Here is a 13,204-nt window from a genome sequence, read left to right as displayed (position 1 = left end):
CAGTTGGATCCCCAGCATCTCTCAGCCATAAAAGAATTAAAACGGGCCTTGTTATCAGCACCTGCCCTAGGACTGCCAGATTATAGTAAGCCTTTCACTCTCTTTGTGCATGAACAAAGGGGGGTGGCTTCTGGAGTCCTGACTCAGTCACTGGGGCCTAACCAACGTCCTATAGCCTACTATTCAATTCAGCTGGACCCTGTAGCGGCTGGAGCGCCACCTTGCCTTAGAGCAGTGGCGGCCACAGCGCTTTTGGTAGAAAAAGCCTCTGATTTGGTCCTAGGTAACCCTCTAACTGTGCAATGCCCTCACGAAGTGGAGGCTCTCTTACTACGTCACAGGACACAAGCCTTTTCAGATCAAAGGCTGGCTAAGTATGAAATAACCCTGTTAGGTAATGAGAATATCACTTTAAAACGCTGCACAGTTCTTAATCCAGCAACACTACTCCCTAACTTACCATTCTCGGGGGAACCGTTGCATGACTGTGCTTCTTTAGTTGATATGGCTGAAAAACCCCGTGATGATCTTTTTGATACACCTTTAGAAAATCCTGATCTTGTCCTCTATACAGATGGTTCCTCATTTATGAGAGAGGGAACCCGTTTTACTGGAGCTGCTGTAGTTTCTGATTATGACACCCTCTGGGCAGCTTCTCTGCCTTCCCATTTTAGTGCACAGGCTGCTGAACTTGTGGCTCTTACACAGGCCTGTAATATAGCTAAAGATAAGAGTGCCACCATTTTTACTGACTAGAAATATGGCTTTGGCATATGCCACTTTATTGGTATGATTTGGCGTCAACGAGGCTTTCTAACATCCTCGGGCAAGGCTATTGCCAATGGGGACCTTATCAAGGACCTCTTAGATGCCCTAAAACTGCCTTCTTCCCTAGCCGTTGTACATTGCCCTGCCCACACAGGGAATAGTGATCCTGTTTCAAAGGGAAATGCACGAGCCGATTCTGCAGCCAAGCTTGCTGCATTAGAAGCTCCTGAACATGTATTTAACCTTTCACCTTCTGAGGATATTCCTTCCAACCTAACCTATGACGATTCTGAAGTAGAAAAGTGGAAAAAGAAATTTAAGGCGAAACAGATCAATGGCATCTGGGTGTCTCCGGAAGGTAAGCCATTTCTTCCCCGGAAATTCTACCACCAGGTATGCCTCTCTGTTCACAGAAAAGGCCATTTTGGTACACAAGGCATTGTAGACTCTATTAAGAGAACCTGGATAGCACCAGGTGTGACTAATACAGCATCTCGAATCTGCTCGGGCTGCTCCACATGTCAGTCTTATAATCAGTATGCTTTTAAGGTCAAAGCTTATGGAGGGCGTCCTCTAGCATATACACCTTTTGAGCACTTACAAATTGATTATATTACTATGCCAAAAGCAGGACATTATAAATTTTGCCTTGTTATAGTTGATCAGCTCACTCGGTGGGTGGAGGCCTTTCCCAGCCCCCGAGCCACAGCTGCCTTTGTTGCCAAAATTCTTCTTAAAGAGATAGTACCTCGTTTTGGCCCACCAGCCCGCATCGATTCTGACAAAGGCACACATTTCACTGATTCGATTTTATCCCAAATCTACTCTTTCTTGGGAGTGACTCCAAAATTCCACACGCCCTACCATCCACAAAGTTCAGGCCAAGTCGAACGTATGAATAAAGAGCTTAAGAGTATGATTGGCAAATTATGTACTGAAACCCATTTGAAATGGCCTGATGTTCTACCATTGGCATTATTCTATCTACGAAGTAGACCAAGAGGAGAACTTCATATATCTCCTTATGAAATGCTTTTTGGTCACCCTCCTATCCAAGCTAAAACTTTTTCCCCAGTTTATACATCACTGGTGGGAGGTGATACTTCTGTTGCTTCCTATATACAGGAATTACAGACCAGGCTACGTGAACTCCATGAGGCAGGAGCTGTGGTCCAGGCAGGACCATTAGACTTTTCATTGCATAACTTCAACCCAGGAGATAAAATATATGTGAAGAATTTTCAGAGAACCAGTGGAACTCAACCTGCCTGGGAAGGACCTTTTCAGGTATTATTGACAACTCCTACCGCCATTAAAATTGGTGAAAAAGACTCATGGATTCATTGCTCTCATATAAAGCCTGCACCATTCATAGGTGAAGAGATTTCAGATAGACCTGAGGTAGACGCTAAAGAGGTAAAAACCCTAACGATAGCAACTGTTAAAGAGCAAAGAAAGTTCAGAGGAAACAGGAAGTTCCCATTTAAGAATCCCACTGATCAGTTAAATGCTTTGGGACTCAGTCTTCGTAAAGTATCAGGAGACGGAAATTGCCTTTTTAGGGCTTTAGCAGACCAGCTAGAAGGTCACTGTAGAAATCATCTCAGACACAGACAAGAAGCTGCTTCTTATATGATTAACCATAGACAAGAGTTTGAGTCTTTTATAGTAAATGACTCCCCTTTTGAAGAATATGTTGATGAATTAAAGAAATTTGGAAAGTGGGGAGGAAATGATACAATTGTAGCATTTGCTAAGCAGCATCAGCTGAATGTTGTGGTTCATCAATTAAATCAGCCTTTATTGAAAATCAGTGGCACAGACAAAACTGATGCTACAGAACTCCACATTTTCTACCATAAAGAACATTATGACAGCATTAGAAAGATCAATGACAATTCAGAAACCCCTGCCACTTTGGCATGCAGAGAATTGGGGAACCAGTTAAAACAATGTGGCATACCCCAAACTCTAGCAGCTTAAATACCTTATAATTTAACAAGCATTTCCTTCTACAGGCAAAAGCACTGAAGTACATGGCCTAGTTTTCTGGCCTACCTCAACTATTTTTTTTTTTTATTAATTTTTGGGTTTTTTTGTTTTTGTTTTGACTTTTGAAAGGCACTGAAAAGACCTGGAATTGACTGCACCTTTAAGTTCTTTAAGAGCACAAAAGGGTGCTTAGCGAATCTTTTGCTTTTTATTTTTTATTTTTGGTTTTGCTTTGGTTTTTTTTTACTTTTGTTTCTTTTGCTTTTCTTTAAAACTAAATTTTGTAAACTAAGTGATTATTCAAAGACATTTTAAGTATATGCTGTGGGTGAGGCTATCGGGCCTCAGAAGCTACCAGAATTCTTCTTTTTTTTTATTTACTCTTTCTTTTTGAGAGAACCATGAGTTCTAATGAGTTTTGTTTTATTTATTTATTTTTCTCCTTTCTCTTGTATGTTGTTCTGTTTAACTAAAAAGTACCAGAAATTGCTTGATACCTCACTGAAAACATTGAATATTGAATCTTGCTAATTGAAGTCTTATTTCTTTTTGATGAATTAATCACCACTTTAAGTATCTGCTACTGTTATACCAGAGAATTCATGTATAAGATGATGTGGTCTACTTGCTAAAAGAAGATTATGTAATAATGTCTAAAAGAAGATTATGTAACAATGTCTAATATAATCAGCTATTTACATTCGTTTATTATTTATATGTCATTATACTCTGGGTATGGTTTGGAATTATTGTATATATCACTAATATATTCTCAGTTATGCAGCATAGCACACATTTTTACCATCATATTGTCTTTGGTGAAATTAATGAGATTTCAGAAATATGGAAACTTATCATTTCAGAGACTAACTTGCTGTGAACTCTGACGCAGGCCCTGGAGAGAATATATGTGCAACAAAAGGAGAGACAGGTATACGTAAGTCCATGGTTTGCTTATGATGGTGACTATGTAGAGCACAATTACTAGGCACAGTCCAGTATTCATCCTCTCTCCCTCCTAATTTAACCTAATTTAACTGAACTTATTTATCTTTTTATCTCACTCAGTTGAATTCACCTGTGGCCTAGCACAATCACTGGCTGTCTCAGAACCATGAGATATGGTATGATAACCTTTCCATAACATTTTCAGGTGTCATGAACACATACTAAATTTGGCTTTGATCCAGACACATGGTGGTAAAAAGTGTTACACATTGCATAACTACCTCAACCCTCTATTACAAGTCTAACCATATAAAGGAGGGAATGTAATGGAATTTATTAATTTGATCATTGACAATGCTATGCTAAGGTTTTAAAAATACAGCAATTCAAACAGTTAAAGAAGATAATCCAGCTTTCCAGACCAGAGTCCAGAATCCAGTTTTCCAGACCAGAATCCAGTTTCCTCCTGATGACATCTTACCACTTCAAGAAGACAAGAGAACTCAGAGACTTTATATGAACTGTTTTGCTTTATTAGCTTTTACTATCTCCTTTCTGTTATATACTATCTGTGGCATGTACTCTCTGCAGAGGCTCTCCCTTTGCAAGACTAATGTCAAAGCGTCGGTTCATGAGGAAAAAAAAAAAAATCGCCCCTCTGGACAAAACTTTCCTCTCTTCCTTTTCTGTATTGTTGTTCGCATATTATTAGTCAGCAAAAGTTATTATATTCTTTTTACTGTTCCATCAAGGAAACATTCCGTTTCTTGGGGAAGCAAAGGGGGGAAATGTGGTAAAATATGAAAGTTTTTAACAGTCGGTTAGGATAAGTGAAAGACGCCAGTTTTTCAGGGACCACCCTTTTGGGGAGGAGATGAGCGGTCTGCCTGCTGCGCATGTCGGACTGCCTGCCGGGTGCAGTCCGCCTGCTGCGCATGTCAGACTGCCTGCCGGGTGCAGTGCGCCTGCTGCGCATGTCAGACTGCCTGCCGGGTTTTTTTTTTGACTTCCGGGGTGGAGAGAACGGGAGTAGCCTTTTTTTTGCCGGCTTGGCGGGACTCCGGGCGGCGCGGCACAGACGGTCTGACTCACTCCAAAGGTGGCCTAAATCGGTTTGGTGAGTTTTTATAAGGAATATAGACAGCCTAGATTTAAGACGATTTGTACTGTATTTCTGTTTTCCTATCCTTCTAATCAACAACACCTTATATACAATAAAGGCTCTATCTAGAAAACCAGAAGCTTCTTCCATTTACTAGTCTGGGAGATGAATTAAGGGAAGGGTTAAGTAGGGGAGATTTATGATCTAATATCCAATTTTAAATCTCACACAAGAGACAACATGTCCATATTCAATCTGCCCCTGGATCACTGAAGTCAATTCTTGGGCTCTAATGTTAGATAAACCTCAAAAGAGAATTCTAAAAAATATGGCAAAACCCCCCCCCCCCAGAAGTATTTGGGGTAATTCCCAAGCCCTTAAAGGAGATTAAAACAAAGAATTGAGCAATCTCAAGAGTGGAAAAAGGTCTGGTCTCCTGTCTCCTACCTAGCACAGGAATCCCTGGACAGATGGGGGCCTGGCCTGGTCTTAGATACCTCCATGAGAAGGGACAGCAACCTTGACGGGTAAAAGAATTCACATCTCAGTAAAATCAACTTTTCACCTACCTCCACACCCACGACAAGGCCCCAAATGAGCACAATGATCCCCTTCAAGAGTCAGCCTAGCAACCCAAGTACTCCTACGGAAAGGTGGCTGTTACCATAGCAACAGTGTAAGGGTGGCTGGGGAAAAAGAAGGAAAGGGTGATGGGGAACCTTTCCAAAACTGACACCAGGGACTGCTGGAGTAGGAAGTGTGAGGACAGGGAAGTGCTTCCAGCAGAGAATACGTACCCGGAAAAGGGAATAAAAGATGTGAAAGGCCTTAATGTGGTGGAAAGTGTGCTGGAATTGGGACCGCTGGACCCAGGTTTGAATCTCACCTACCTCGGAGGCTTCCTACCTTTGCAAATCCCCACCCCACCCCTGCCTCCATGGGCCTCAGTTTTCCCATCTGTTAAATCAACCATTTTGACTTGATGATCTTGAAGGTCTGTGCATGGGAGGCCATGGTGAAGACGCGGGAAAAGATAAGATGGGGATGGGTTGGGATCCCTGGGACCTTGAGATCTGGAAGGAAAGGGTTGTGGGTTCAGATGGGCCAAACACTCACAAGGTAAAAAGCAAATAGTCTGTTTTATTTATATATATATATTTTGGACAAGGCAGTGAGGGTTAGGTGACTTGCCCAGGGTCACACAGCTAGTAAGTTTCAAGTGTCTGAGGTGGGATTTGAACTCAAGTGCTTCTGAATCCAGAGCCAGTGTTTTATCCACTGTACCACCTAGCTGCCCCCTGGTCTGTAATATTTCATGTCAAGGGAGCCGGGCTAGTTTGTGTGAAGAGTTTTACCTAGCTATGACGTCCTTAAAAAAAAAAAAACACCTGAAAACACCCAAACAAAACTCATTACGGACCAGTGGCTCCCAATCCTGTTTGGTCTTTTTTCCCCAATCCTGTTTTTTTTTTTCTTTAATACCACAAGGTTCCTCCCATTCTCTCCCACAGAACCCAGAGCAGGCAGGGCCCTCAGATGCCACCCTATCCAGCCCATACCTGAAACAAAAATCCCAAAAGACCTGGAGTGAGGGGGAAACCCAGAGCTTCCTCATTTGACCCGTTGGCCCATTTCGCTTCCTCATTCACTCGTTTTACTTTTGGACTGCACCGAGTGATAGCAGCTCTACCTTGGCAAATCACTTCCATCTACTGCTCCGAGCCATCCTCAGATGTTCGCCAGCTTCTTAATTTGTGTACCCAGAACAGCAGATGCGGCCTAACCAGCACAGAGTAACTTGGAAGAACCCAACGATGACGTGGTGCCAACCTTCCAAAGAGGCCAGAGACCCACCACCTCCTCTCTGGGGGAAACCTTCCCAGAAATAGTCATCTTCAGGGTTCTGGCCACAGGAAGCAGTCAGCTGGAAAATCCAATTCCTCTTCAATTCAGCTGTTTCCTGAATGCCCAAAGGGTGTGTCAGCTGAACTAAGCACTGAAGGGGTGGAGAGAGGTGGCTATGAAAAGAGAAGGCCTCCGAGGGGATGAGAGGCAGCTAGGGGTCACAAAGGGAGTCTGACTGGGAGTCGGGGGGCCTCAGTCTGCCTGATCACTCACCACTAAAGCGGGTGTCTCCACCACCCATGAACAGGGCTGGGTTTAGAGTCAGAGAAGCTGGGTTCGGAATCCCAGTTCTACCCTGTGTGACCCTGGGCAAGTCACTGCCAATTTCTCCTTCTCTGTAAAATGAATGGCATCGATGGCCCGTGAGCTTCCTTCCAGCCTGAGACCTATTACTTTTCCTGTCCTATGACAGGGTTTGGGGCCCAAGGAGACCCCGGGGGACCATCAACCATTCCATGACACACTAGGAAACTGAAGGTAAATAGCTTGTCCAAGGTCACACAGGAAATAAGGAACAGACTAGCGATTCAAAACCCAGATCCTCAGGGAAACTACTGACACATGCGCAGCAATTTAAAGTTTGTAAAGCACTTTACATCAATTTACCTCGTTTGAGCTACACAACCCAAAGAGGTTACTACCCAATTACGCAGAATATAGAATTACATATGGGAAGCCCAACATAGGACTTATTGTCCCCAGTTAACAAACGAAAAACCATATTGAGTTTGAGAGGCCAGATTGGACTCCAGGTGCCTTAATGCCAAATCTGTCCTCCACTCAGCAGCCAAGAGTGATCTCCCCCACCCCGCCCCACCACCCCCACCCCCTTGCTCAATAAGCTTCAGGGACTCCCTATCACCTCAGGATCAAACATGAACTTGGTTTGGCACATAAAGACCTTCCTCACCTGGCCTCTTCTCTTGAACCTTTGCAGTATTCTCACACCAATCCATCAATCAATAAACATTTATTAAAGCACCTACTATGTGCCAGGCACTGTGCGTAAGGGATACAAAAGGAATCAGAAGATGACATCTTACTCTCCCCCTCACCCTTGCGATTCCTCCCCCCTACACACACACACACACACACACACACACACACACACACACTCTCTCTCTCTCTCTCACTCATTTCCCTCTCCAGATCCCACTGCCTCCAGAAGGCCTTTCCACGCGGCTAACAAGGTCCTATCTAGTCTGTATTATACCTAGTATGACCTAAGTGTGTCTCTATCTGAATGGAAGTTTCCTGAGGTCAGGGGCTTTTTTTTTGGGGGGGGGTGTTTGTGTCCCAATGCTCAGCACAATGCCTGGCCCCTACATAGTAGGGGTTTAATAAATACTTACTGACCGGACTCCACAAGAGGCTCAGTGTTGTTGCCATGATCCCAAGCTACCCCTCAGAGCCTAGAGGGGTTCCAAAATCCCTTCCAGCTTAAGCAATTCCCATTCAAAGATGAGGGAATCCTGCGCATGAAGCAAACTGGGAAGCGAAAGTGTGGAAAGCACCTAGAGCTTGGCACGGGTTTCTTCTCTGCTCTGTTCTCCGGAACAACGTTTAACAGGTATTTTAAGAGAGAAAAACTTTCTTAAAAGGGAATCACAGGGGCAGCTAGGTGGTGCAGAGGATAGCACTGGCCCTGGATTCAGGAGGACCTGAGTTCAAATCTGACCTCAGACACTTGACACTTACTAGCTGTGTGACCCTGGGCAAGTCACTTAACCCCAATTGCCTCACCAAGAAAAAAAAAAAGGAAAGAAAGAAAGAAAGAAATCACCATCTTCCTACTTTTAGAGAAAACTTAGCTAAAAAGTCTCTGAGATATGGACATAAATAAGACCAGGGCATCCTGGCAAAGAAAGCAGGGCCGACCTTAAAATTAAAATCCTCTTTGGTAATGGTAAAGGTAAAGTGACAATGTGGTGCCACGGATAGAGGGCTAGCCTCAGAATCAGGAAGACCTGGGTTCAGATCCTGCCTGTGACACTCACTAGCTGAGTAACTAACCATGGCCAGGTCGCTAAATCTCTCTGGGCCAAAGATGTATTTATTCATTCATAGACCAATGGCCATTTATGGAAACCAACAAAATCATGCATCTTTTGAGTGAAGGTAACTTTAAATCACAGCTTTGGAGCAGGATCTTAGAGCCCATAAAGTCCAACCCTAACAACCAATGAATGAAGAAACAGAGGCCCAAGATGGTTAAATGATTTATTTAAGGTGTCAGAGGTAGGATTTGCACCCAGATCCTCTGAATACAATTCCCATTCCAACTTCTTACACTCTATTTCCTATTAAAGTAATGGATGTACCCTTCCCTGGAGGGTAAGAATCAGATCCCATTTGCTGCCCTATCTCCCTCTGAGCCTCAAACGCCACCTTGCACAAAGTAGGACCTTGAAATGTATCCAGACTCTATAAAGGACCAGCCCCCTTTGGCAACCTCGTGCAGGGGGACTGAGAGTGTTGGCAGACACACCTGTTAATCAATCCCAGTCTTCCCTAATTACTAATAGTTAGCAAGTGGTACAGCACACAGGTTTAACATAATGTCCAAAACTGCAGGAAGTTCTTCTAGAAAAATATACTTACTATTAGGGGAAGATGCTTCCAATCTGCCCACCCCCCTCCAAAGAAGCCCCAATTTACTGAGACCAAGACAGGCCTTGAAAAATAAACTTCAGGGGCAGCTAGGTGGCACAGTGGATAGAGCACCAGCCCTGGAGTCAGGAGGACCTGAGTTCAAATCCGGCCTCAGACACTTAACACTTACTAGCTGTGTGACCCTGGGCAAGTCACTTAACCCCAATTGCCTCACCAAAATAAATTAATTAATTAATTAAATAAACCTCAGTCCTCAGAATGAATCAGCTGCAGAGGATAGATATTCCACAGGAAGGTGCCAGCGACCAGAACCAGTATTTCTAATAAAAGCCACAACGGATAGAAATGATATTCTGGAAAGGCTGCTTGCTCCACCAGTCAGAGCTCACAGGGCAGCGGGTCCCCACCTGGGTTTCACACACCTGGGGAAACACCTGTGGGTGGAAATAAGGGAAACCACTGGTCTTCTTAGCCAAGACCTCATGTGTTATTTGAATCAAGTTGCAGGATTTATCAAGGCATTTCAACTAGCATGTCCCACCTGCCAAGTGCACTCTGGGCATACAAAAAAAAAAAGGTGAATAACAAGTACCTGCCTCCAAGGGCTTATAAACTTGTAACAGGGTCATAGCCCTAGAAGTAGGAGGGACCTCCAAGAGCACCTAGTCTACTCCCTTCCCCCATTTTACAGATGAAGAAACTGAAGCACGGGATGATCACACTGCTACTAAGCAGCAGAGACAGGATCTGGGGCACGGTGGCCTCGAGTCAGGAAAACTTGAGTTCAAATCCAGCCTGAGACACGAGCTGCATACCCTGGGCATGTCCCTTCATCTGTTTGCCTCAGTTTCTTCATTTTTTTTTTTGGTTTCTTCATTTTAAAAATGGGGATAATAGCACCTGCCTCCCTGGGGTTGTCCTGAGAATCAAAGGAGATCCTAATTATAAAGCACTTAGCCCACTGGAGGCAATGCATTGGTCCAAAATCAGATATACTCAGTCTCAGAAGAATTCTCAGAGGAAGAGAGCTCCCTCCTCCCTTGGCCCAGTCCGAGATCCGGCTCCTCCCACCTCCACGCTGGAAGCATCTGGGCAGCACGAGACTCCGGGAGCCGGCACAATGCAAGACCCACCATCAATCTTCCTCAGCCACTCACAGCCGCCCCCCCCCCATAGTCCAGGGCAGAAGGATCCGGGGAAATACACATATGCCCCTACAAGGAAGCACGAACCACAGCCACCAGCACCGACTTGGCAAACCTCAGCCTCACAAAATAAACAGGAGGCTGATAGAAACAGAGATAGGCAAATACTTTAGACACCAAAAAAGACTCCAACAGGTGCCTAGGACACCGGGCAACCCTAGCCAACCTGTGCACACCGGGCAGTCCCGTACCTGAGATCAAACTGCTTGGCCCCCTTCTCACCCCTGCCCATTCCTCCTCCCCACACCACAGAAACACCAGAGCTTGCCTTACCTGCACTTCCTATTAACCCTCCCCTCCCCCGTGATTATAAAAGTCCTTTAATATACTTTGCGTGTGAACTAGATGCATCGGTGGCCAGGATGAGACATTCCCAGGCGTGAGAGCCCTCCACATACGCTCAAAGCAGAAACACTGACCAAAATGGCCCATGGAAGTAACACTGATACTGAGGGTAACCGTCTCCCAGTTGAAAGCAAGAGAGAGCCCGTCAAACAATCCAGGTCTTCTGGAACTGACTGGATCTCCGACCCCCCCCCCCCACCTGTTCTTTATTTTGCTGAGAAACAGTGGAAAAGTGGGGGGGGGGGAGGGGGCCAAAGGCTGGCAGCCAGAAGTAGCAAAATCAGGATTCAAAAGCGAAAGTACAACTTCTGCCTCTCCTCCCGATCACAAGATTCCTCCAATAACCAGGAGCTAACCCAGCATCGGTCCTCGGGAAAACTGGGTTTCCATCTTCCCAGTCACCCAACCAGGTCACACACCAGGACAAGAGACGGACGCAGAGGACGGAGGAGGCACCGGACCTGGGGCAGCTTCCAGCCCACGCCCGAGAGGTGGACCCGCCACCGGAGATGCCCACGTTCTGTCCGACCTGCGAGGCCTCTGGAAATCTGCACGCAAGACTACAGGCACCAGCAAAACCACACCCTGTGGCCCTCCAGAAGAGCAGAGGTCTCCTTTAACCCGCATAGCAACTCCCGGGGAATCACGGGCGTTTTTCAAGCCAAGTTAGTCTCGGCAGACGGGGTCATCCCTCCTTGGGGTCCCCGTACCTAGAACACGGGCTGCACCTGGCCTCAGCCTTGAGACCAAGGGGGATTCCCCTCCGCCAATCTCTAAGTGGCTACTCCCAACAGTTGGGGAGCGGAAAGGGGTGGGGGGAAGAACCTTAAAGGACACGTAGTTCCAGGTTTAAGCCCCCCCCCTTTTTTTTTTACAAAGTGCAAAGGACTTTGGAGAGCTGGGTTTCTGGAAGGGAGGAGTGAACGAGCGAGACTCTAAGGGGCACTTTTGGGGAGAAAAATGCAAATATTTTTCCGAGCTGAGTCGCTGCTGGCGGGGAGGGGGGGCAAGCAGCTGCTCTTTGCACCCCAAACTTTAGGCAGGAGACTACGAAGGGGCTCCGGCGGCCACCCCCGCTGCCCCCGGCCGGCCCGGCAGGCGAGCCCCGCGAACCCATACATGCTGCCCGGCGGCCGGAGGCCGGCCCGGGAGATGCCCGGCCCGGGAGGTGCCCGCCCCGGGCCCCGACCCCCCGCCCCCCACCCCCTCACCTGTTCTGCCAGCCCTGGAGGAGGTTGGTGTACTTGCTGAGCACGCCCTCGAGGGCCGGCTCCCGCCTCCGGCCGCCGCTGCCCCGCCGGCCGCCCGCCCCGCACGGGCTGGCGGCCACCGAGCCGGGGCTGCTGTGGCTCCCCCCTTCCGGCCGGCGGCCCCCGGCCCCACGGGCCGCCCATGAGCCCGACGGCGACGAGCCGGCCGAGGTGGCGCGGCTGCTGCTGCGGCTGCTGCCGCCGCTGCCCGCCCCTTCGCCGGCGCCCGCCCCGGGGCTGGCCGCCTTGTCCATGCTCCGGCGGCCGGGCCGGGCCGGGGCCGGGCCGGGCGCGCTGCTCTGGCCGCGGCGGGGCCGCTCCGGCTCGGGCTCGGGCTCCGGCTCCGGCTCGGGCTCGGGCAGCCGCCGCTCGCGCTCCCGATCCCGGGGAAACGCCTGACTCATACGGGAGGGAGGAGAGGGGGGGGAAAGAGGGAGGAGGAGAGGGAGGAGGGGCGGCAGGAGGAGGAGGAGGAGGAGGAGGAGGCAAGGCAGGGGACGCGAGCCAACCGGGCTGGAGGCGCCCGGCGGCCCCTCCTCCGGCCTCCCTCCCGCCTCCAGCTCCACTTCGAGAGGCTGGACCCTCCCCTCCCGGGGGGCGCCCGGCCCCCGGGCGGGGCGAAGGCAAGCCACGGTCAGCCGGCCTCCCCGCCCCGGGCCGAGGGCACATAGGTGATGAGCGCGGGGGCGCGGATACGTGCCAAGGTCTCCCGGGGTCAGCCCACCCGGGAGGGCTGCAGCGGCCCAGTGCCCACTCCGTGCACTGGTGCCCGGGCTCTCCCCCTTACCCCGGTCCTTCCACGCACCGTGCCCAAGAACACCTGCTAACCCGCGGGGCGGGAAGGTGCCCCCGCTGCCGTCACACCTGCAAAGCTCGGCGTGAGAAACGGGAGGACTCGGCGGACGCTGCGCCCCGCGCTCAGACCCGGGCAGCGGGATGCCAAGCCGGCTTCGCCCCTGTCTCCCCCGAAGTGGGTATTAAACACCACCGGCCAACTTCGGTCCGGGCTGGTTAACGTTTCTTAGGCGCCCACAATTGGCGCCCTTACTCGCGTGGCTTTTATAGAAAATCTGGGA

General features: G+C 48.4%; 1 protein-coding gene across 2 annotated transcripts in view; it reads right to left on the bottom strand.

Annotated features, from left to right (window-relative positions):
* Positions 1-12,382, bottom strand: part of OSBPL10 (oxysterol binding protein like 10) — a 233,233-nt gene extending 220,851 nt beyond the window's left edge. For both annotated transcript variants that reach the window (XM_043965396.1, XM_043965397.1), the window contains exon 1: positions 12,090-12,382. In XM_043965396.1, coding sequence (XP_043821331.1) covers positions 12,090-12,382 — 293 coding nt within the window. The remainder of the gene's footprint in view (positions 1-12,089) is intronic.
* Between the last annotated feature and the right edge of the window lie 822 nt (positions 12,383-13,204).

Source organism: Dromiciops gliroides, chromosome 5 (assembly GCF_019393635.1).
Source record: "Dromiciops gliroides isolate mDroGli1 chromosome 5, mDroGli1.pri, whole genome shotgun sequence".
Classification (NCBI taxonomy): Eukaryota; Metazoa; Chordata; class Mammalia; order Microbiotheria; family Microbiotheriidae; genus Dromiciops; species Dromiciops gliroides.
This window is presented reverse-complemented; position numbering and strand designations above follow the sequence as displayed.